At 39.3% G+C, this 26,265-nt stretch overlaps 1 protein-coding gene across 1 annotated transcript in view; it reads right to left on the minus strand.

Annotated features, from left to right (window-relative positions):
• PDE6A (phosphodiesterase 6A) overlaps positions 1-26,265 on the minus strand; it is a 95,414-nt gene that overhangs the window by 11,865 nt on the left and 57,284 nt on the right. Inside the window, exons 16-19 of the mRNA XM_072630689.1 lie at positions 24,841-24,941; positions 7,682-7,789; positions 1,450-1,513; positions 1,103-1,177 (exon numbers count right to left, since the gene is read on the minus strand). Coding sequence (XP_072486790.1) covers positions 1,103-1,177; positions 1,450-1,513; positions 7,682-7,789; positions 24,841-24,941 — 348 coding nt within the window. The remainder of the gene's footprint in view (positions 1-1,102; positions 1,178-1,449; positions 1,514-7,681; positions 7,790-24,840; positions 24,942-26,265) is intronic.

Raw genomic sequence — 26,265 nt, forward strand, 5'->3', positions numbered from 1 at the left:
AGAGCAACACGTATGATGCTATGGCAAAGGACATTCTTGCCTTTAACTTTCTTCTGCTTGAACTGAGTAGCAGAAGAAGCAGGAGGTGGATGACCTCAGTCCTAGGGCGCTGCTGACATGGGTTATCAGAAACTACCCCTTACACCACCTAGGAAGGCAACACTTTGGTGTCCCTTTATGATAGAAGCAGAGTACAGAATGGATCCTCATGACATGACTAGGTCTACATTCATCTTCCTTTTCAAAATGTAAGCTAACTTCTAAGAGGCTTGGGAGGTTCTGCTTCTAGTCTAATAGAAGTAGGGACAGAAGGATCTAAGGGTTCAAGAAGGGAAGACTTCCATGGAACAAAACAAGATGGTAGAATTTAGACCTGTGAGAGGCCTTAGCCCTTTGGCAAATTATTCAACTTTTCTTGAACCTATTTCCCCATCTGTAAAATATACATAGTAGGATTTAGAGCTAAAAGGGGCCTTAGAGGCCATCTAGTGCAACCTCCTCATTTTAGGAATTAGATGATTGAGGCTGAAAGATTTCAACAGACTTATCCAGGATCACATTGGTAGTGGCAGACCTGGAATTCGAACCCAGGTCTTTTAACTTCAATCTGCCTTTTTTTCCTACCATACTACCTTTAACACTGGGCTCCTTCATATTTTATAAGAAACTTGGGGACAATTGTCTTCAGCAAGGAGACCCATTGATCTGTAAATTTTATGTCATGGGTAGAATACTGTACAAGTGTCCACATGGATTGTGTATATTTTTTCCATGAAGTGTAGCAATAGGGTGAGTTAACATTAAAGTGAGGTCTCATCTCTAATAATAATAGTAATAGCTAATTTTTACAATGAGTTTTAATGTTTGCAAAACACTTTGCTTATATTATCTCATTTGATTTTTGCCTTGTTAGATAGTTGCTAATATTCTATTTTATAGATGAGGAAACTGAGGACAGGAGAGACCACATGACTTGTTTGTGGACACACAGCTAGGAAGTGTGATTTGAATTCAGGTCTTTCTTACTCTAAGGGCAGCATTCTATACCCTAGACTCTTTTGTTGCCTATTTTACAAAAGGATGAGCTCTAATTTCTACTCACAATAGGGTTCTGCTGGAGCACAGTTCTCTCCAAATCTCCTTGTTCCCAGAATTCAGCAGCCACCAAAAGAGCCACCTGCCAACAATAAAGAGGTGAACATTCCAAGTCATCCCACTGAAAAGCCCCTAAAGCTGAAGTTTATGAGGCCAAAGAGAGGCCTGACATGTGCTCTCCGTGGATGGCGTCTGCCATGTAAAAATTATTCAACAGAGATTCTTTGGAGGGTGTGCAGTGATTACAAATGCTATCTCAGCTTTGAAATTAGCAGGGAGCCAGATTGGGGTCCCCAAAACCTCTATGAGAAAATAGCAACTCCCTCCCCAAAGGGAATATCAGTTTATATGTACCTTGCTCTGAACTTCCCAGGGCTTGGTTATAGCAGACAGGTCACAGGCGGTCATCATCATTGCCCTGGGGACACAAGACAGTGATTAATAGCCAACTGGCAAGGAGGAGATGATATGGGATCAACCTCCTGATTCTAAAATGGAAACTGATGCAGAATTCAATGAGCCTTAAATTAAGCACCTCTTGTGGGCAAGGCACCACTGGGCAATGAGGCAATAGTGAAATAGGACACTGTCCCTACCCCCAAGAAGCTTACAGTCTGTTATAGAGGAAAGAATATGATGACAACAGCTAATATTTACTTACCTATGTGCCAGGCACTTGTACTTTATGAGGCCATTTTACAATTATTATCTCATTTAATCTTTATAACAATCCTGGGAGGTAGGTGCTATTACATCCCCATTTTATAGATGAGGAAACTGAGGCAAACAGAGATGAAGTGGCTTGCCCAGGGTCGCACAGCTAGTAAATACTTGAAGCCAGATTTGAACTCAGATCTTCTTGACCCCAGCTCTAGCACTGTATCCCCTGGGTCACCTAGCTGCCCCAGTATTCATATGGGTAAGTATAATGCACAGGTTGAGTGTGATATGGGGGAAAGGAAAGATCCATACAAAATACTCTATGAAAATTTAAGGAGGAAAAGATCTCTTCCATCTAGAGGGTGGGGTGGGTGGGGCAGGATGAGGTATGTATCAGGGAAAACTTCAGAAAAGAGGGGACATCTGAGTTGCCTTAAAGAAAAGGATGTGTGTGGGAGTGGTAGGGGGTGGAGATTTCAATAGGTAGAAATGAGGAGAGAGTGAATTTCAGGCAAAGAAATTAAACAGATTAGAGAAAATATTTGCAGTGAATATATCAGATGGCTTCCAGAATTTGTAAGGAACAGATATATAAAAGTGTAGTGGGGACATTGGAATCCATTGTCTGCTGATGGACATAACTTCGCTAAGTGTGTCTCTTTTGAGGACTTCACTCCTGCAATTTCCTAAGAGAGGGAGAAAAGGAGGAAAAGCTTAGCAAGCTTTTGAATCAGAAGGTGCATGAGAGGATGGGAGTCTGATGAAGATGCAGTAGAATTAGGCTGCCCTACAGCGCCACATTCCTCAGGCTGCTGTCACTTGCTGCACCCTGGGCCATTTCAAATGAAGGCAGGGTCATCAAGGAGGGGGAAGGGAACTGTACCAGAAGTGAGACTGGGCTCTAGAGCCCTGGAAACGGCCTCACCGGAGAGAGAGTGAAGGGTAGAGAGAGACCAATCCCAGTAGAAGCAAGTCATGGAAAGCAGTTGCATGGAGGTGGGGGGGAGGGGAGGGGCAAAGCCATAATGGGAACTCGACTCTAGGGCCAATTAAGGTGTCTGGTAAGATGATAATTTGTCTGAACTGAGAGGGGCAGATCTAAGATAAGGATTCCATTTTTCCTCTCCATCATCTCTCTCAGGGATAACATGTATTTGTTCCAAAGCTAATCTCTTGTTTTCTTTAAAATTGATTTTTTCATTTCTATTCTCTTAGTCTCTAAAAGTCAGTAGTAAGATAAAAATGTGGTTAGCCATTGCATTCCTGACTTATATGTTTTACTGCCTCAAAAGCACCTGAGAGGAAGGAGTTACAGTTGGCACAAATGCCAACTACTGCTAGAAATTATTACACCTGCCCCAGCAGAAAAATAGTCAAACAGCATATGCAATTTCCAACAGCGAAAATAGAAATAGAGAGCTTATTTACTGTGTTCACAGCAACCCTATTAGGTAGGTGCTGCTATTATTTGTATTTTGTAAGTGAGAAAATTGAGACTGAGGGGGTTAAGGAACTTGCTTATGGCCACACAGCAAGAAAAAAAAGTAGGCAATTCTGTACCACAATGCATGTAGGAAACAGAGAGATGACCGGGAGATACTCCAGTTTCTGGGACACTTCCCAGCATGGGATCTCAAGATGAATAAACTATTTTCTTGATTCATATTTTTACAACTTTCTCAAAGCAGAAAAGTACAAGTGAATGGGGACTCTGCAGAATGTAGATTGAGTTTAGCAAACTGGTGGAGACCATCTGTAATTCAAGGTGGTATTATAGACATTTTTCCTTTTCTCATTGTTCTTTATGTGGCAAGATTAAAAGGAAACTCATCCCCTAGAAGGACCTTGTTGAGGAAAGAGAAAGCTAGGGCCCTAAGGGAGGAGCTGGGGACCACTGGAACTGTCTTCATGTGAGTGGGGACCAGCCAAGATAGAGTGACTAACTAGTTCTCCTACTCATCACCTTTCACCTTTATTCTTCCTATTCACCATAAAGGCTATTACAGATATAACTATTCTTCCTCAAGCCTCCCATGGCTCCCTCTTTCCTCCACTCTCTTAGTTGAGAACCTTGCCTTATACTTCACCAAAAGAAAATTGAGGCCATCCATCAAGAGCTGGATTCTTTCCTCATCTTGCATCACTCAAATATCTTCTCCCATTATCTCTTCCTCTACCCCTGTCTCCCATAAGGAGGTTGCTTTCTTTGCCAAGGTGAACCCCTCTCCATGCCCAAGTGATCTCATTCCATGCATCTTCAGCAGATTGTCTCCTCTGTTATCCTCACTCTCACTAATCTTTAATCTCTGGCTGCTTTTGTGCTGCCTACAAACACAACCACATCTCTCTTATCCTTAAAAACCCTCACTTGATCTGACCATTTCTAATATCTCTCCTCTCTTTCATGGCTAAACTCTTTAAGAAAGTCATCTCCAATAGGTACTTTCATTTCCTCTGCTCTCATTCTCTTCTAATGTCCCTGCAGTCTGATTTGTGACCTTATCATTTCACTGCAATTTCTCTTTCCAAAATTGCCAGGGATCCTTTAATTGCCTAATCTAGTCCTTTTCTCAGTGCTCATCTTTCTTGATTTCTCTGCAAACTTTGACATTATCAACCCCCCGTTTTCTCCTATGTATTCTCTCATTTGTAGGTTTCCTCTCTCCTGGTTCTCTGATCTGACCACCTCTTCAGAGTATCCTTTGCTGGATGTTCATCCAGATCATACCCATTAACTCTGGATGTTTTCCAAAGGTCTGATCTAGGTCCTCTTTTTTCTACATACTATCTCACTCTACTCAGTATCTCACTCTCTACATACTATCTTACCAACTTTCTTGGGTTCAGTTCTCTATGCACATAATTCTCTGATAAATTTATCTAGCCCTAGCCTCTCTATTGACCTTTAGTCTTACCTTTCCAACTGCCTATTGAACATCTTCAACTGGATATCCTGTAGACATCTTAAACTTAACAGGTCTAAAACAAAACTTGCTGTTTCTCCCCACACTACCACCCAAATCCTCTCTTTTTCAAACTTCCCCGCATTACTGCTGAGGGTATAATCATTGTCCTAGGCACCCTGGTTCTTAACTTCCACCCATAAATCTAATCTGTTGCTGAGTCTGATCATGTCCATGCTCTCCCCCAATAATTTCAATTGGCTCCCTATTACTTCAAATATAATCCTCTCTTTTCCTTTTAATACAACCTCACCCCTTCCTACCTTTCAGTTTTCTTATCATTTGCTCCCCTCTACTTACTCTACAATCCAACCTCATGATAGTATATGTCTTAAATCCTGACTTCATTCCTTTGCTCTGGTCTGTTGGCTCCCTTGGCTTCCTTGGCATCTCAGTTCAAATCCTGCCTTTTGTCAGAAGCCTTTCCCAGTCTCCTCCCTCATCCCCTCCAGCTGCAAATCTATCTTTTAAGATGAACTAGTAAAAGAAAGAAAGCAAGGAAGGAAGGAAGAAAGGAAGGGAGGGAGGGAAGGAGGAAGAGAGGAAGGCAGGAAGAGATGAAGGCAGGGAGGGAGGAAAAGAGGAAGGGAGGGAGGAGGGAAGAAGGAAGGAAGAAGAGAGGGAGGGAAGGAGGAAAGAAGGAAGGAAGGAAGGGAGAAAGGAAAGGAGGGAGGAAGAGAGGAAGGGAGGGAGGAAGGAAGGAAGAAGGAAGGAAGGACCTGGAATATAGTTTGTCAGTCAATAACAGTTACTGAAGTGCCTATGAAGTGCCAAGCACCCAGGATAGAAAGAAAGGTTAAAGACAGGCCCTACCCTTGGGGACCTCACAATCCAGCGGGGAAGCCAACATGCAAATCTCTACACACAAACAAGTTACATAGAAGATAAATAGGAAATAATCAAGAGAGGAAAGGCTCCAGAATGAAGAGGGATCAGGAAAGGTTTTCCAAAGAAGGTGGGATTTTATCTGGAACTTGAAGGCAGTCAGGGAAGCCAGGAGGCAGAGATGAGTGGGGAGAACATAGTAAGTATTTAATAAATGTTTGTTGGCTGATTGGTCTTCTCTCCTCTATTGCTAGAAGAACAATTTACATTCTCCTGATAAGAAAGAGTTAAAGGGCACGAGCAGTTTACAAAGAAGAAAATACAAATACTAAGAACCAAATTAAAAGATGCCTAAATCCCTTAATAATAAGAAATGCAAATCAAGACAGACTTAGACTATCAACTTATCACACATCAAATTAGCAAATATAGAACTTCTTCTTGACTTAAAAAAAAAAAGAAAAATTCAATATTGGAAGGATTATGGAAAACTGTTGCTTTGGGAATTGCATTTCAAAAAAAGTTTGTACCAATATACAGTAAGAGTCACAAAATGAATAATTGCTTTGATCCAGTGATTTCATTGCTAGGATTTTTCCTAAAGATATCACAAAAAAGAAAAAAATCTCTCTGTACAAAATGTAGCATGTAAAGAAAAAACTAATTACGATGAGAACCGTCCAAAACTGAACCGGGCTGCCCTAGGGAGTGCAATTGTATGACTGAATATTGGGAATCACAGAAGTTTTTGCTGTTCAGTCACGTCCAACTCTTTGTAATCCCATTTGGGGTTTCTTGACAAAGATACTGGAGATTTTTGCCATTTCTTTCTCCTGTTCATTTTAAAGATGAACTAGGGAAAGTAGGATTAAATGACTAGCCCAGGGTCACATGGCTTGCAAGTATCTGAGGCCAAGACTGTTCACTGTGCTTAGAATTGATTCGTAGAACTTTCACTGTTTGCGTGTGGGAGAGGACAGAACTGAGTTAGGAAGGATGATACTTTCAACCAGGGGCCACAAAGCATATCATACCATGACTGCCAAAGGAAGAAAATCTATGGCCAACTCCTACACAGAAGACTCTCCGCTACCAAAACTCCACCTATTGCATACAAAAGGAAAGTGTTGAAGGGAAAGATGGAGACGCACCACTGGAGGGAGACAGAGGCCACAACAGGGGGAGAAGGAGGCCAGAACGTTCACCAAAGCTTTCTGCCAGCTTTCTATTTAACTATTCTTTTTTCTTTTTATTTATAGCTTAAAATTAAATACACAATAAGGGAAGAAAAAGAAACATAAATTGAAATGCTAAAACTCAAATACAAAAGAAAAAAAGCTTTGCTATGTGTACAGCAGAAAACAAGAGAAGATTCAAAACATACAGCAATAAATTTCCATGACAAGAAAAGCTATATAATAGATACTACACATTTTGTTTCAAGCTGTCCATCTTTTCTTTGTTTCCTTTAAGTTTTTTTTTGTTCTCTGCTGTGCACTTTTTGCTTTTTCTCTTTCCTCCTCCCCGTCTTCCCCCAAAAAGGTTGCAATTAAGTGTGAATGTATTTTTATACGCACATATGAATAGCTATGTAGATACAGATAGATGCACATATGTACACACACTTACATAAACATACATATACATATATCTATATCTATAATCATACTCATATATAGAAATATACATTCGTATGCATATTACACCTATTTGTCCTCTGTTTCTCCGAGGGAGGTTTCTCTTCCTTCATAAGTCCAAATTTTTCCATATTTTTCTAAGTTCAAAATATTCATCATTTCCTACAGCATAGCACTATTCCAAACTTGTACTGTCTATTAACTAATTATTCTTCCTAAGTTGGGGCTAATACCACCAGTCTCAGCATCCTCTAAATTCAACATCCTGGAGCTGATGTCCCACTAACCCCTCTTTCTTTGAGGCTCTCCTTTTTCTATGTACTTCCAGCCTCATCACTACTGGTCAGGTTCTTATCTCATACACTAAGGCTCTGGCTAGTTCCTCATACCACTACATATTTCCACTGGGAGTCACTCACTCTCCTTTCTGACTTGTCCTGGAAAGGCAAGGTAAGGCAAAGCATTGTGAGGAACTAATTTTAAAATCCTATTAATACTCACATGACAATTTCCTTCCGAGTCTGTTCCAGCATCATGTACTGGGTCCATTCATGTTCACTCTCAAATGTTTTAGACTGATCCACAATCTTCTGGAACATTGCCCTTTTTCTGTAAAATATGACAAAAGAACAGAGAAGAGGATCCTAAAGTGACTGGGGGCAATGGATTTTACATTTTGGTTTTCATTCATCCCTTAGATTATAAACTCCTTGAGGATAGGGACTGTCTTTTGCCTCTTTTTTGTATTATTAAACCCCAGTTTGTAGCATTTATTGATTTGCAAGGTGGAAGCAATCACACTGAAATTCTAACAATTGGGTCTTGGGAGTCCATATGAGCTGGCACCAATATGGCCCTACTTTGTGGATATTTTAGGGTTTTATTGATACCTTAGTTTTGACCTTGAAGTCATTTCTTAATATATATCTCTCTGCACCCTTCCTCCTCCCCCTATTTGAAACCTTCTTGTGCAACACAGTAAAAAGCAGTTGTATTAATCCAATCAGTACTGCGACGTAATCTGACAGGATATGATACGTCCTGTATTTGTAGTGCCCCATCTCTATCATCTGTTCTCTAGAGCTAAGGTGAGTTGATCAATCACTACAATTAATCCTAGTTCAGGTGGATTAGTACCTTTCCTATATAGGACTTCAACATGAAACTATCAATCAAGCAATCATTATATATTTATTAAGGGCCTACTATGTGCAGCATGCTCCTGTCCCAAAGGTATCTATCCAAAGCAGTAGAAAAAGCACTATATTGGAAAGCAGGAGATCTAAATTTTAATCTATTTAACTATGTGACCTTTTGTAGTTTGTTAATTTTTATGTTTCTGGTAATGAAAATAAAATTAATTGATGCCTAAGAGAAATCACAGATCAGGAAGAAGTAAGAGAAACCATGTGGCGTTAAGATCAAAATGTCAAGAAAAATCTATATATCCCTTTTCTTGTTGTTCAGTTTTGAACTGAACTAACTCTTTCTGACCCCATTTGGAGTTTTCTTGGCAAAGATATTGGAGTGGTTTGCCATTTCCTTTTCCAGCTCATTTTACAGATGAGGAAACTGAGGCAAACAGAGTTAAGTGACTTGACCAGGATCACTAAGCTGGTAAATATGATTTAAACTCAGGAAGATGAGTCTTCCTGACTCCACACCTGGCACTCTATTGTGCCACTTAGTTGTACCATACATCCCTTTACTGGGCATGAAGTTCTGTGATCATGACTGATGGAATTAGAAGGAAATAAATTCCTCCAAGTGCTTGTATTTTGTGGACACAGGCTGGCTAACCTTCACTCTTCTCCTAGCTATGCATCTGACTCTTTGGACTTCAACACCATATTTCAGATGGAGTCTCACGCTGGGAACTCTCTCAGCACCTGGGGCCTCCTCATCCTTCTCACTCTGGAACATCCCTCAGCCATCCTTGTCCTTTCTCCCATAGGAGAATGTTTCCTGGTGCCCTTATTTTGGGAAGTGGCCCAGACCAGCCAACCTTCATTCTCACCCCAGCTATGCTCACTTCCTGGATTTTAACATCGGTCCCTGCACAGACACCTTAATCCTCTGCTAGTTAGATTCCTTTTGTGTTTTTTCTTCTTCCATTCAAATTTAAGATTCTTGAAGAAAGGGATCGTCTTTCTTTTTGCTTGTATCTGAATCCCCAGGCTTTAGTACAGTGTTGGGCACATAATAGATACTTACTGTCTGCCTAGCTATGGACTGTGTAAAGAATGGACAATGCTCCTGGTGGCTTTTTAAAGATGAAGGTCTCTTCTTTTAGTCTACTATCTAAAATGACAGTCAAGATTAGAAGTAGCTCTGAAAAGTGTGATCTTGGCAGAGACAGCTATCAAAGAAGGTCCCAGCCTCTGAGGGAGAGAAGTCCATTGCTGAGAGAGAAAGACTTTCTCCTTCTTCCAACCCTCTCCCTCAGTCATGGTATCACACAGCAAAGCTAGTCATCCAGTAGGAAATACCACACCCAGCAGGGAGTAGACCAGGTGAGGGTTGAGGGAGGAGATAATTCTGAGCAGAGAGTCTATGATTCTGTTAGTCAAGAAGACAGTCAGCACTGGTCATTGGGGAGTTGAACTGAGGAAAGAGGTTCAGAGAACCTATCTGATCACTTTACCCAGAAAAAAATATTGCAGCCAAGGGAAACAGCATGAGGGAATCAAGAAAAGGGAAAAGAGACATAGAGTGGTGAAGCTTAAATACTTTGGCTACATAATGAGAAGATAACTCATTGGAAAAGACCCTGATGTGGCAAAGACTGAAGGCAAATGGAAAAGGAAATGGCAGGGGACAAGATGGATGGATAGTGTCATGGAAGCAACAAACATGAGCTTGGACAGAATTCAGGAGATATTGGAGGATAGAAGGGCCTAGTGGGCAATGGTCCATGGGGTCACAAAGAGTCAGACATGACTGAACAGCTAAACAACAACAGGTAGTGTTGGTGATTTGAACTATCTTAGCCAGATCTCCTCCCCAAGTGTGAGTACAACTAGCAGGGTGTGCTTATTCTTCTCATAGTTTCTGTGTGTAGCTGTGGTAGAGTACACTCCAAGGTTATGGGAGAAATGTTTTGCTACTATTGTTTTCCTGATACGTTATCTTTCTGAAACCTATTGGTTGCCTCATCTTGATTATATACCCGCCAGTCTCTGTGATTATTATCTATGTTCTGACTTCACTTCCCAGTCTTGACCCATTGGCAAACCAACTCAACTTTACACTGTCTTCTATTTCTGAATCCTTTGCCCTATTGTCCTATTGCTAGATCACCTCAGGATTATTCCCACCTTCTCTGCTCTTACTCATTTGCTGCTGAACAGAGTTGGGGGGAGTCACAAAACTGTGCTGACTGAGAACATGACAAATTTGTGTTGGCTAACCTCCATGGAGCCTTCACTATATCAAGGCAATCTTTTATTCTGCTCTAATTTTTTCCCAATCTCACTCTCCACAAAAACCATTCCAAACCTCTTCTATACCCAAGCTTCCCACTCCACCTTCCCCACCCTCTCAGTTGAGGATCTTGACTTTTTATTGAGAAAACTGAAGCCATTAGCCATGAGGACACTATTCTTGTCTATTCATCTCAAAATCCCATGATATCATCCTCAACTCTCTCCTCCTTTCCTCCAGTCTCTGGTAATGAATTGTCTCTTCTCTTTGGCAAGGTCCATCCAGTTCATGTGCCTTCAAACCCATCTTTTCACATCTTTTTTAAACAAATTGTCCACTGAATCATACCCCCCCCCCCAATCTTTCTCTCCCTATTTATTGATTTCTTGTTTAATGCCTTCAAACATCCCTCTTTTCCCAGTTCTTAAAAGGCTTGTAGTAGACTCTACTATACTCTGAAATGTATTTCCTGTATTTGAACTCTGTGCCTCTCTCTTTTCTCTTATTGACTGCCTCCCACATCATGTTCCTGAACCTGACCTCTTCATCTGGCTACAATTCCTGCTCTCCTCCCCTTCTCTGGAACCAAGCTAGAAAGAAGAGGATACATCCTATATTTCCCCTCCCTTTTTTTAGCCAATCTCCTAGAAAAAGCTGTCTACACTCATTACTTTCATTTCTTCTCCTCCCACTGACTTCTCTACCCTTGTAATCTGGCTTCCAATCTTATCACCCAACTGAAATGACACTTCAAAAGAACCAACGGATCTGTTACTTGCCAAATATGATGGATTTTTTTTTGTGAGTTTTTTTGCAGGTTATCTTTGCACTTCATTTGACCCTTTGGCTACTCTCTACTCCTAGATGGTTTTTTCTCTCTGTATTTTTGTGTCATTACTCTCTCCTGGTTTTCCCAATACCTGTCTCACGATTCCTTCTCAGTTTCCCATCTTCCATACATGCCTACTAACTGTGAGTGCTCCTACCAATTGGTCTGTGTCTTCCTCTCCCCTCCTCTCCTCTTTTCCTCTTGTTTCCTCTCCTCTTATTTCTATATACTTTCTTGATGTTCTCATCAGCTCCCAGGAGTTTAATTATCATACCTATGCAGATCTACATATCCAGCCCCAGTCTCTCTCTTGAGACTGCTGAACTACCTACTGAATATTTCAAATTGGATGTTCCAGAGACATCACAAACTCAATGTGTTCAAGCAAAGCAGAATGTATCTCTCACTCAAAGCCCATTCCTCTACCAAACTTTAGTCTGTTGAAAATACCACTATTCTTTCAGTCCACCAGATTCATAAACTTGAAATTATTTTGAATTCCTCACTCTACTTTGCCCAAGTTTCCAAATCTTGTCATTGCTACCTCTATATCTCTTGGGTTCAACCCCCTCCTTCTACTTGCATCAATGACTTTAGTTTAGCTACCAGCTTAGTTCTCTACCAAACAGCCAAAGTGTTTTTTTTCTCTGTAGCTTGGTGTGTCACTCCCCTACTCAATAAACTGCAATAGCTCCCTATTGCCTCTGAGTTCATATATGAAATCCTTTGTTTGCTTCTTAACATACTTTACTTTTTTTTTTCACTGTATTTCCAGTTTCATTATATGTTACACCCTTTCCAGTGCTTTGTTGTCTTACAAGATTGGCCTTCTCTCAGTTTCTCACACTTGGAGCTCCATCTTTTCACCTTTAGATTAGTTATTCCTCATGCCAAGAATTTACTCCTCCTCATTTTTGTCAGATAGAATCCCTCACTGTTTTCAAGATGCAAGCACCATCTTCTATATGAAACCTTTCTTGATGCTCGCAAGTGCTAATGCCCTGAGAAGTTAAGTGATTTTTCCACAGTCATACAAGATAATATGGGTCTGAGTCAGTCAGTGGATCTCATGGTGTCTGTATAAAGTTGTGCTCAAGGGTAATAAAAGAGAGGCCAAGGAATCAGGATGTATCCTCTTCTTTCTAGTGTGGTTCCAGAGAAGGGGAGCAGAACAGGAATTGTAGCTAGATGAAGAGGTCAGGTTCAGGAACATGAGGTGGGAGGCAGTCATTAAGGGAAGGGAGAGAGGTACAGAGTTGACTTGAGTCCTTTAGGACGCATAAAGTCAGGTTGGCAAGACAATTTTCCAATACACCTGGGCCAGGGGTGGGGAAACTACAGCCTTGAGGCCACATGTGACCCTCTAAGTCTTCAAGTGTAGCCCTTTGAAAGTTGTTGTGTTTGTCCTTCTTTCTCGAAGAGGACTATAGCATCAAGATGATGACATGACTTACACTTGACTTTCATTTGAGTGAGGGAGGGCTATGCAAGGTCACCAACCTCACTTTCTTCTCCTGAGCCATCTAGGTCCAGTGGCCTGACCCTCATCAGGACAACTGGAGATGGCCCAGGATGCAATGTGAGATCCTGGCCCTTTCAGGTTAGGGTCTTATCACATTCTTACTTTAAATGAGATACACCCATTCAATGAATAGGCTTCTTTAAGTAGTTACTCAAGGGATGGCCCCTTTAATCCAAAAGAAAAATCAAACTGGGAAGGGAAGACACTCAGGGTTCCTGGATAGAAGAGGAACAGTTACTATTTAGTAATTACATTCACTCTGTGCTAGGTGTGTGGGGACTTGTTGTTCAGTCTATGAGCTCCAGAGTAGCCCTTTGACTGAATCCAAACTTCACAGAACAAATTCCCTTAATAAAAGGATTTGTTCTATAAAATTTGGACTCAGTCAAAGTCCACACTCAAGGACTAGAAGACCACATGTGGCCTTGAGGCCACAGGTTCCCCACTCCTGCACCTAGCCATGCCTCAGGAACCCTAAAAAGTGGGGAGAAACCACAGAGGGAATCTGTCAGAAGGTTGTATATGAGGACAGATGAGCTTCCTTATTCTTTATGGATAAACTTAAGAAGCAATAATATCACCCATGTTCACAGAGACACTTTACTTCTTCTAGACACAAGCTTCTATTCTCTAGCCTCACAATAATGTGTGTGTGTGTGTGCAGCATTTATTTATTTTCATATATATTTATATAGCATTTACATGGCACTTAAAGATTTGCAAAGCACATGACAGATATCATTTCATTTTATCCTCACAGCAACCCTGGGAGGTGGGTGCTATTATTATTCCCACTTTACAGAGAAGGAAACGGAGGCAGACAAAGGTTAGAGTGACTTGCCACAGCTAGTAAATATCTGAGGCAGGAGTGAAACTAGGGCTTTCCTGACTCCAGGCCTAAGGCTCTGCTCTATCTATGACATTTCCCAGCTGCCTAAGGTAGCAGCAGAGATAGACAGCAGTGGCTCTGTTGGCTGCCATGTCAAACTGCTGACTCATTTTGAATTTGCAGTCTACTAGAAGTCTCAGGCATTTTTTTCATGAATTGTTTTCTAGTCATATCTTCCCTATGTTGTATTTCTCATTCTACAACTGATTTTTTTTATTTTTGAAAAAATTATTTTATTTTTAATTTAGGGAATAAAACAAACATTTCTATAACATAGTATAATAAAAAAAAGATGATTGCACGTGAAATGGCAAATCTATTATGTGCAACTTACTATTCCTTTTAAAATATATAGTAAAGATTCCATGTAAATTTATTTTTTTCTTTCCTCTCCTTCCCTCAACCCCAGAGATGAATATCATTAGACACAAATATGCATATACATGTGTGTATGTAAAATCATTCTATACATCTATTTATCAGTTCTTTCTCTTGATGCAGATAATTTGGGTGTTTATAATAAGGAGTCAAAATGACTTCTTCACTCAAAGTTGCTCTGACAACAACATTGCTGTATACAATGTAAACAGTGTTCTCTTGGAACTCATTTGGCTCTTCATTATTTCATGCAAGTTTATTTTTAAATAAAACAACTGATTTTTAAAAACCAATATCTGAAACCCAAAGTCATAGACAAGAGTGACAAAAGGACAGTCAGACATTGGTGAAGTCAAATAGAACAGGGTTTAATTCTTCTTTCACCTGACAATCTTCAAGATATTTGAAGATACCTGGCTATTACCATTTCCTCTCCCAATTTCTTCTCTTCTCTAAACTAAACACCTCTAGTTCCTTAGTGGGGAGGGCTAAAAGCTACATTGGCTTTCTCGGGAATAGTGTGGCGGTTATGAGAAAAGTAGGACACCTGATAATGTATCCCCATATTGATAAACATCCTGCTGACCAAAACCCTTGAGATGGGATAGGGAATGGTATTAGCTAGTATGGCATATGTTTGGTCTATGGGCTAGAGGAGGGGCCACCTTCATAACATGATTACACAATTCTGTAAATTGATTCTAGCCTTTTGCCCTTCAAAAACTAGTAAAATCATCTGAGAGCATATTTCTGGTTCTGAATGAGCCAAGAACAATTTGTTTAAGGAGAACAAAATATTCCCCCTAAGTTCTTGGCAAATACCTCTGGGCTGTTCCTTTTGCGTGCTGGAAGAAAGGTCTCTTCTCACGTAATCTTTGAGTATTAACTTGGTTTCTTCCTGGATGCAATCTTCAATCCCTTCATAGATTAAATCACAGAATATCAGAGACCAAAAGGAACTTAGAAATCATTAGGCCTGACCTCTTCATTTTACCCAATAGGAAACTGAGGCCTCTGAGAGAGATGTTCAAAGTCACATAGCTAGACAGGCACAACTAGAACTGGATTTGAGGTTTACTCATTCCCAGATTAGTGTTCTATTCATTGAGCAGAGTAGGGGTTATTAACTTTATTCTACAGTTGGGAAGACTGAGGCCCTGAAAGGGGAAGTCATTTACCTGAGGACATATAGAAAGCTAGTGGCAAAGCCAAAACTGGACCCCAAATCTGAATCCTAGTTCCAAATTCCAGAATTCAATTTACATACTATTATGCTACAGGATAAGATGGGGAATAAGAAAAGAAAATTGCACAAAAGATGAGGGCCCAAATTGACCTGTCCTTGCTCTGTCCTTTAGCCCTGCCACTGTCATTTCAAGACCTTCCTGTGCCATCTTCATTGTAACCTGTCCTTGAGGATAGAGTCAAGGCAGCAAAGTGAGAAGGAGCATTGAGAAGGTTTCTCCTCAATAATCTAGAAAATATGCTGGACCAAATGCTGATTGAAAAGCTAAGAAAAGTCACAAAAAGTAAGTCCATTTTCCAGCCTTGCCCCACAGACAGAGAAGTTTGCAGATATGGGGGGACTGGCCAGGAGTATGGGCAGAAGCAGCACACAAAAAGGAACCTTGACAGAAATTGAGCCAACACAGACCACTAGGGCAGGAAGCACCAGTGCAGAAAGATATTCCAAAGATATCCCTGAACTAGCATTGGATACAGGAATGGGTGCCATGTGGAAGTGCTATTGCCCAATGCCTAGTCTTGGGTGATGGATCCAAGGTAAAGAGGAGCAGTCACAAGCGAGTATGGGCCCACCCTAGCTATATATTGAAAAAAGAACAAATTCCATAAATGTATCTCTATGTCTCTAAGCCCAGGAACAGAGCAGTATGGATTCAGTTCTAGCCTTTAGCCCACTATTTAAGTCTACAATGCAATAACTAGAGCAGCAGCCCCACACCAAAGGAGACACAACAGTTCAGTCATTCCAAAACTTCAGATTGACAATGACTAAATCCAGCAGAAGTCTACAGAAACTCAACCATATACAAGGCAATGGACCCAAACCTGGGTTGGGAATTTTCAGAACAGATCAAGACAGCAGTGGACAGACCTCTTGGCCCCCAGATTGAGCTGTGAAAACAAGAGAAGGATATAAAAGAACAAAATCTCAGGCCAAATGTACCCCCTTCCTCAAGAAGTAAGCAGAACCTGGCACTAATATAAAGTCCACAGCCATGAGTAAGCAAACAAATGAACAAAGAGAACTTGAACGTAAAGACCTAGTATGGTGAGAGAGAAGCTCAAGACACAAACACAAAAGAAAGGAACTGGAAAACATCTACAGGGAAAGTTTCAAAGGAAAAAAAATGTAACTTGGACACAAGTACAACAAGAATTCCTATAAAAGTTTTTTTAAAAAGAGTTTAACAAAATTTTAAAACCAAAAGAGAGTCATGAAAAGAAGATATGAAAAGAGAATTAACGGCTAGATAAAAGAGGTACATAGTCTTACTAAAGAAAATAACTCCTTGAAAATTAGAACTGGCCATATAGCATCTAATGACTCCATGAGATATTGAGAAATTATATAACAAGTCAAAAAACTGAAAAAAAATAAAAGAAAATCTTAAATATCTCATAGGAAAAACAACTGACCTGGAAAACAGTTCAAGGAGAGATCATTTAAGAATCACGGGGCTACCTGAGAGTCATGAACAAAAAGAGCCTAGTCGTATTTCAAGAAATCATAAAACTTCCCAGGTTATTTTAGAACCTGAGGACAAAGTAGAAATAGTAAGAATTTACTGGTCACCTCTTGAAAGAAATTTTAAAATGAAAGTTCCCAGGAATATTATAGTCAAAACCCAGAGCTGCCAGGTAAAGAAAAAAAATACCATAAACAGTCAGAAATAATTCGAGTATTGTGAAGCCCAAGTCAGGATAACACAAGATTTGGCAACCACTTGGAATATATTTTAGAAGGCAAGAGATCAAGACTCACAACCAAGAATAATGGATCTAGCAAAACTGACTATAGTTTTATAGGAGGAAGAACAGACCTTTAATGAAATAGAAGACTTCTAGACATTGTTATTGAAATGACCAGAACTGAGAAGAAAATTTAACATATAAATACAAGACTCAAGAGAAACATAAAAATGTAAATATGAGTGAGAAATCAGAAGGGACTAAAGAAGGTTAAATTGTTTATATTCTTATATGAGGAGATCATGTATCTAATTCCTCAAAACTTTATCATTATCAGAGGTAAGAGTCTAATATGTGTTATTGTATTATATTTGGACAATCTCAAAATCAGAGTGGAAGGGTGGAGACAAGGAATGTACAGGGAGGAAAAAGAATGGGAAAAATTGTCTCATGTAAGTGGAATATGCAAGGAAGAGTTTATACAATGGAGGGGTCAGTGGGAGGGAGAAGTGACACTTGAACCTCACTCTCATCTGAACTGGCTAAAGGAAAGAAGACAACACACACACACACACACACACACACACACACACAGAGCTGGGTACAGAAATTCATCTTAATAGAGAAGTAGGAGGGAAAGGGATTAAGGGAAAAGGAAGAAGAGACCTAATTAAAAGAGATAAACAGGGAAACAACATTTTGCTAAAAGGTACCATGAACAAAGAATTAATATTGATAGTGAACATATCTACACCAAATGGCATAACATCTACATTCTTACAGGAAAAGTTAAACAAATTACAGGAGAAAAGAGAGAAAATTGTATTAGTGGGAAAATTTAATTTACTCTTCTCGGACCTAGATAAATATAACTATAAGATAGACAAGAAAGAAGTAAAAGAGATGAAAAGAATCTTTAAAAAGAGACCTCTGGGGAATATTAAGTGGGAATAGAAAAGATAATTATTCTCAAATGTGCATAGAACCTTCCCAAAAACTGACCATATATTAGGTCATAAACACCTCACAAAAATGCAGAAGAATAGAAAAATTAAATTCTCTTGACCATAATGCAACAGAAAATTACATTCAAAAAGAGCTTTTGGAGCATAGATTAAAATTAATTGGAAACTAAATAACTTAATGTTAAAGAATTGAGAGTCAAAGAACAAATCATAGAAACCTTCAATAAAAGTAATGGCAACATACCAATATTTGTGGGATGCAGCTAAAGTAATACTTAGGGGAAGTTTTCTATCTCTAAACAATTAAAACAATTAAAGAGAGAAAGAATAGATCAATGAATTAGGCTTAGAACTAAAAAACAAACTAGAAATCCAACAAATAACTCCACCCAATTAAGCACGAAAATAGAAATGTCAAAAGCTAGAGGAGAGATTAATAAAATTGACAACAAAAAAATTGAACTAATAGATTAAACTAGGAGCTGAGAGTTTTTTGTTGGGGAGTAAGAACACAATAAAATAGATATCATTAATTCATTAGATTTTTTTTAAAGAAAGAAAAAATCCAAATTACTGGTATCAAAAATTAAAAATGTAGATTTACAACCAATGAAGAAGAAATGAAAACAATTATTGGGAGTTATTTTTTTGCCCAACTATGTGCTAATAAAACTGACAATTTAAATGAAATAGATGAATGTTTGCAAAAATATAAATTGCCCAGATTCCCAGAACAGGAAGTAGAACTAAAAAATCCTGTCTTTGAAAAGAAACTTAAAAAGCCACAAATGAATTCTCAAAACAAACAAAATGCAAGACCAGATGGATTTACAAATGAATTTTATCAAACATTTAAAAAATGATGAATTCTAATTCTTTAAAAACTTTTGAAAAATAGATAAAGAGATCCTACCAAATTTCTTTTATGACACAAATCTGATCCTGATTTAGACGTAAAGGGTGACATCATAAGTAAGTTAGTGAAACATGGAAGAAAGCACCTGTCAGATCTATGGACAGGGAAAGAATTCATGACCAAACAAGAGATAGAGAGGTTCACAGGAGATAAATAATCTTGATGATGTAAAATTAAAAAGGTTTTGTACAAACTAAAAAATAGAGCTAAAATTAGAAGAAAGCAGGAAACTGAGAAAAAAATCTTTGCACCGTGTTTCTCGGATGAAAGTCTCATTTCTAAGATATATAGGGAACTATTTCAAATTTATATGAAAAAGCCATTCCCCCAATGGATAAATGGTCCAAGGATATGAATAGGCAGTTTTCAGAGGAAGAAATCCAAGTTATCAATAGTAATGGGGAGGAAGAAAGTGTTCCAAATCACCCAAAATCAGAGAAATACGAATTAAAACAACTTTGAGGTATCACCTTATGCCCATCAAGTTGGTTAAATTGACAAAAAAAAAGGAAAATGACAAATACTGGAGAGGATTTGAGAAAGCAGGTACACTAATACACTACTGGAGTTGTGAACTAGGCCAGCCAATACAGAAAGCAATATGGAACTATGTCCAAAAAGCTATTAAACTGTGCTATTAAACTTTTGACTCAGCAATTCTGCTATTAGTTCTTTACCCCCAAAGAGATCAAAGAAAGAGGTAAAGGAGCAATATGTACAAAAATATTTATAGCAGCTCTTTTTGTGATGTCAAACAATTGGAAACTTTGGAAATGCCTCTATTTCAGTAATTTCCCCCAAATTGGGAAGGAGCTGAACAAATGATGGAATACTAGAGAACTGTAAAAAAAGATAAAGGGGATGGTTACAGAAAAACCTGAAAGGATGTGTATGAACTGATGCAGAGAAGTGAGCAGAACCATAAGATCAATTTACACAATAACAAATGTTGTAAAGATGTTCATCTTGGAAGACTTAGTAACCCTGAGCAACACAATGATTAACCACAGTTCCAAAGGACTTATGATGAAACGTGCTATCCACCTCTAGAAAGCCTGTGGATTCAGAGTGCAGATTGAAGCATATTTTCTTATCTTTCATTCTTTTTCTTTATTATTTTTTGAACATGGCTAATGAAGGAATATATCTTGCATGACTATACATATTTGCAACGGGTTTTGTTTTTCTGTCTTCTCAAGGAATGGGGGCCAGAAAAAGAGGGAAGGGAGATAATGGAGAACTAAAAATAAAATAGAATTTTTAAAAATTATAACCTGTCCTCCTTTTAGGCTGATCTCATATACACAAGTACGTATGTATATATGTATGTATATCACCAGGGCAGACTCATTGCTAAAACCTATCAACCTCTAGGTCAATCTTCCTCATTTCACAAGGAGTTCGGTCCTTGCATTGGCCTTCCTCTCCATCCCAACATCTGCCCTCATACTTAGGGATTTTGGCGTATGTATTACTATCCCTTCAAATATCCTTACTTCTCAATTCATCAATCTTTGCAACTCACATTATCTTTATCTTCACTTTATCTTTGCCACTCATAGGGATGGCATATAATTGTGTTACCTTCATGATTTTGAACTTAGAAACTGCTTCTCAGATCATACTTTCTTGATCTTATATCTATCATTCTGCCTCTTCCTCGTTAAATCAATTCTTCAGTCCCCTCCACCTTTCCTGTTCTCCCAGTCCATCACCCTTGTTTTGCCCTTGATGTTCTTTCTTTACAGTCTTTGCCCAATACCTGATTAGCTTGTCTGTCCAGAGGAGGTATGATGTAAAGGAAAGAGCCCTGGCTTTGGAGCAAGACACGCTGGTTTGGAATTCTGACTCTGCTGCTTATTTCCTGTGTGATCTTGGGTAAATGACTTAAACTCAAGCAAAACAAAGCAACAATATTAATTAACCTTTTATCTTCTAATTATTTAATCTCAGTTTTCTCGTCTTTAAAGTGAGGTTGATCTAAATGAATCCCTAAGGTCCTTTACCATTCCAAATCTAGGATTCTATGAACTAGGATTGATCCTTTGTCCGATACCTTTGAATCCCTAGCTCCCTTGTCCTACAGTCATTCATTGCCCAATCAATCCTCAATTGTGAGTTAAACCCCACCCTCACCCCCCAGGAGCATGCTGATTAACATTTAACAATTTCTGGTGGGGGGGAGGGTAGTACCTGTGAAACACTTTTCAATTTAACTCCGTATTATTAACGTTTTCTCTGTAGCTTTCTTAAGTCTAGATAATCAACAACAATAACAAAAATAAATAAATCAAGCCGAGGTTTGTAGCATTTGCTAATTTCTAAGGTGTAAATGCTCACAATAAAAGTTTAACACTTGGTTCTGGAGTCCATTTGAGCTGGTTCCAACACAGTTAACCCTACTATCCCTCTTCCTTCTCATGGTTCTTAAACCTAAAGAAGTCACAAAAAACCATGCCGACCTGGTAGACAAGATAATATGAATAAATCTGTGCTATTTTCAGTTGAATTCTTGCTACTACACATCAGTCTTTTATTCTGCCTTGACTGACCATCACATTCATCTCAGCAGCTTTTTCAGAACTTCTCTCACTTCATGGTAGTTGTCCCACTGGCAGCGCCCTTTCCTAAGATGACTTTGGCATATATTTTACTGAGAAGATCAAGACTATCTGCCATGTGCACTCTACCCCACACCTCAAAATCCTCATAATCCTTTCCCCCTTTATTCTAGTCTCTAAGGAAAAAGTGGCCATTAATGCCAGTGGCCACTGAGAACTCTCTTTGTGCTTTTAAATCCATTTCATTGAGGAGCTTGATTGATAATTATTCCCTTTCATTTTCAATCTCTCCATATGTATTGACTTCTTACCCAATACTTATAAATATGCTTAAGGATAGTTTGTACCATCCCAAAAGACTTTTCATTTGATCTTATCATCCCTTTACTCTATTATCCCATATCTTTCTTTCTTTTCATTGTCAAACTCTCCAAAAGGGTCATCCACACTCACTGCCTCTACTCACTCACTGCCTTTACTCTCTTATCCTGCATCTTTTTTTCCTTTCATTGTCAGACTCTCCAAAAGGGTCATCCACACTCGCTGCCTCTACTTCCTTGCCATCCACTTACTTCTCTGTCTTTTGCAGTCTTATCTTCTAGTCCTGCTACACTACTGATACAATTCTCTCAAGGTTACCATCTGATTTCTTTTTTAAATGCTCTTTTTTTGTTATAAATTTAATCACCAACAAACAAAAACATTTTAATACAAAGAAAGAAATGAGGATTGTATAGGAAATTGTGAACTTTTGTTACATACAGTTTGAAAAATTGATGTATTCAATTTGAGCTTAGTGGATAAAATACCAATTCTGGAGTCAGAAAGACTCATCCTCCTGGGTTTTAGGTTTGGGGTGCTGGGGACCCCAAAATACCAACACACCAGGTCGTGCTCAAATGAATTTGACACAAGCCTTATTAAAACCAAAGAAAAACAAAGTTTATTAAGAATTTGCCATACTGGAATGACTCTTAAAGAGCCCAAGCATTTGTAATGCTTGCATCAACAGGTGGACCAGATACAATCGCAGGCAAGAGTCATAACTCGACTGAATCTGAGCACTTTCATGGAGTCAAGACGGAACTTAAATACAGAGAAGACTGTAGGAGGGATCTGTGGGGTCTGGTAGTCTAGGGTGATGGGAAGAGGGGTTTAGGGAGGGTCTTGAGGAGAAGTCCTAGGAGGACCTTAATGGAATAGGGGTGACTGGTCAAGGGTTGGGAGCAGCTGGAGGCAATCAGGAGATATCAGACAATGGAGGGCTTGGATGGGAAGCAGGTGGGGCAATCCAGAGATAACAGACAATGAAGGGTCAGGCTAGGTTAAGGGTAACAGATTTGAGTATGAAAGTCTAGATTAAGTGGGAAGATTCAAGGAGGTTCCCAGAGACTGTACCCTATCAGGTTCTAATCTGTCCTCAAACACTTATTAGTTATGTGAGCCTGTGCAAGTCATTTAACCCTGTTTGCCTCAATTTCCTCATCTGTAAAATGAGCTAGAGAAGGAAAGGCCAACCCAATCCTGTCTCTTTGCCAAGAAAACCCCAAAATGGGGTCATGAGGGGTGGGACTTAACTGAAATGACCAAACTATAACAACAGTATTCAATTTTTTGGAAGAATTAACCAAATCAGCCTTTTCATGCTCCCTTCTGAACTTCATTAGCTTCTAGGTATTTAAATTTTTTATTGGTGCTCCTTTTTTTTGCAATCTCTATTACTACCCATTAACCCCTCCCTCCACTTAAGTTCTCTCCTACAACCAATAAAAAGTTCAGCAAAACAAATCAACATAACTAATGAACCTTTTATCTGCTAAATCTTAGGACTTTTTCTCAATTTTCAACCTTGGTGGCTTTTGACACTGTTGACCACCCCTTTCTCCTGGATATTCTCCTTTAGCCACATCAGGTTCTCTCCTGGGTCCCTATTTCCCCATTTGATTCTTCCTTACTAAGTCATCATCTATCTCTCAGCCCCTAAGTGTGGGTGTCTCCAGAGGTTCCGCCCTCTGCCTTCTAACCTTTTCCCGTGGTAATTTCATCAGATATTTTACAGTTGAGAAAACTGAGATGGAAGTTAAATGACTTGCTCAGAGTCACACAGGTAATAAGCAGCTGAAGCTTCGTTTGATCTTCCATCTTCCTGACTCCCACCCAGTGCTCTCTCCACCATGCCACCTAGCTGCCTCTAACAGCCTATTAACTGATCTCCCTGGTTCCAGTCCTTCTTCTCTTTAGGCATCTAGGTGGTACAATAGATGAGGTGTTAGCTGTGGAGTAAGGAAGGTCAGAGTTCAAATGTTCCTTACTTGCTGTATGATCCTGGGCAAATAATAGGACCTCTAAATTAACCTCTAATACAACCTCTACAACTGGCTCAGTTTTCCCATCTGGAAGATGGAGATAATAACAGCACTTACCTCTTAGGGTTGATGTGACTCAAATGAGTTAACATATAAAAAGTGCTTTAAAAACTTTTAAAAAATTCTTTTTAAACTTTAAAAACTTTATGAAGCACCAGAAAAATGATAGCTATTGGCACTATTAATATTTTTATAGTTTTGATTCATCATCATCATCATCACCATCATCTTTAATACAGCTAGTACTCTCCTGTCCGGAAACCTTCAGTATTTTCCCATTACTTTTAGGATAAAACACAAACTCTTCAGCTTGCTCTTTAACATCCTTCACAAACCAGTTCTGACTTACCTTTCCAGCCTTACCTTACTTTACTCCTCTTCATACCCATTACATTCCAGCCAAATTAAGCTCCTAGATGCTTAACAAACCCAACATTCCATTTCCCATATCTGTGCACTCGTACAATGCAACCCTCGATATTAGGAATGTACTCCTTCCTCATATTTCAGATCTGTATTTGTTCAAGTTTCAACTTAAGTGTCATATTCTTCAAGAAACTTTCCCTTCCCCCTGATACCTCCAGTTGTTAGTTCTCTCTCTCTCTCTTTGTCTCTCTCTCTCCTCCTACCTTTTCTCTCTCCCCCTTATCTTTCCTCTCTCCCTCACCTCCTATCTTTCCCCAACCAGTACAACGTCAAAGGTCAGAGACTGCCTTAGTTTTGTCTTTGAATGCCCAGTGTTTAGCAAATAGCAACACTTAATATGTATTTGTTGGTTTTAATTGAAGGGTGGTCCCATGAATTATTGCATTTTACTTTTAAACTCTACAAGTTACTTGAATAAAAATCCTCCTTTAGCTGAAGAGGAAGCACATACTTGAAATAAAGGGCTAGGTCAGTAGCAATGATTGCGATATCCATCATATGGATGGCATGCTCATGCTGCCTTCGATTAAGGTTCTGGAAGATGTTTAGACTCTGAAGGAAAAAAAACAGAAGAAAAGCATATTTTAAAAGCTGTAGCATCCTCCCACCCAAGGATTTGGAGCAGCTGAGATGAAACCTGGTCAATAGGAAAGAAATCTTTCATTTGTTTGGATCCACTGACTAAAGAGTCCCTATGCCTTAGTGTAGGGATGAGCTCAAACATGCTGAGCTTGAGTTTTGAGAAAGACTGGATTGGGTGTGGAGGGAGGCTGGGAGATTGAAGAAGACTGGAGAACAGTTTCTGCTGCCATTCCTTGCCATGGTTAGGAGACATCTTGTAAATCACTTAGCACAGGGTTAAGGCACATGGTAGGTATATAATGCTGTTGTTGTAATACTGAGACCAAGATGGGCAGTTGCCTTGGTGGACCAGTCATTGTGAATTTCTTTCTTTCTGGAGAGCTGATACTAAATGGTGGTTTTTGCCTGTCTTTATCCTCTCTCATGTACCCTTTAGAAAGTATGTGATAAATAAATCCAAAGTTGACTTTTCTTTAAACTTTATCAACATGTCTGTTCAATTAGTATTAAAAGTCATGCCAGGAAACTGAATTGCTTCCATTTGAACTGTCTTGGGAAAGCTCTGAGGATCACCTGGCAGGATAAGGTACCAGACACTGAAGTCCTTGCTCGAGCTGAACTGCCAAGTATTCAAACTATACTTCAGAGAGCCCCACTCTGATGGGTTGACCATGTTGTTTGCATGCAAAATCTATGTTTGCCAAAAAGACTGTTTTATGGAGAACTTGCATGGGGCTGGCAATCACATGGTGGTCAGAAGAAGTGATACAAGGACACTCTCAAGGTCTCTCTCAAGAATCTGAATTTGACTGTGTGACATGTGAGACACTAACACAGGACTACTCAGCATGGCATGCCCACATCAGAAAGGGTGCTGTGCTCTTTGAGTAAAGTAGAATTGAGACAGCACAAAGTAAACATAGGATGAGCAAATCTGGGATATCCACCCCAAATATTCACATGCTCTATCTGTGCCCAACCTGTGGTAGAGCATTCTGAGCTTGTATTGGTCTAATCAGCCACAGTCAGGCACACTGAAACTTCACTTTATCATGGTAATGTCATTTTGGTCCTCTTTGAAAATGAAGGACAACAACCAACCATGAAAAGTCATCATTAGGTAAAAGTATGGTTGACAAAAACAAATTTTATGTATATGTATTTCATTAAGGGCGGTGGAGGATGTGAGATAGAAAGAGAGGCAGTAACTAACATGGTCCAAACACAGAGAGGGCAACTGAGAAAGAAATAGGTTTTTGGAAGTTGCCTAGGTTATTTTCAGCTGGGGACTCTG

Source organism: Notamacropus eugenii, chromosome 1, assembly GCF_028372415.1.
Source record: "Notamacropus eugenii isolate mMacEug1 chromosome 1, mMacEug1.pri_v2, whole genome shotgun sequence".
Lineage (NCBI taxonomy): Eukaryota > Metazoa > Chordata > Mammalia > Diprotodontia > Macropodidae > Notamacropus > Notamacropus eugenii.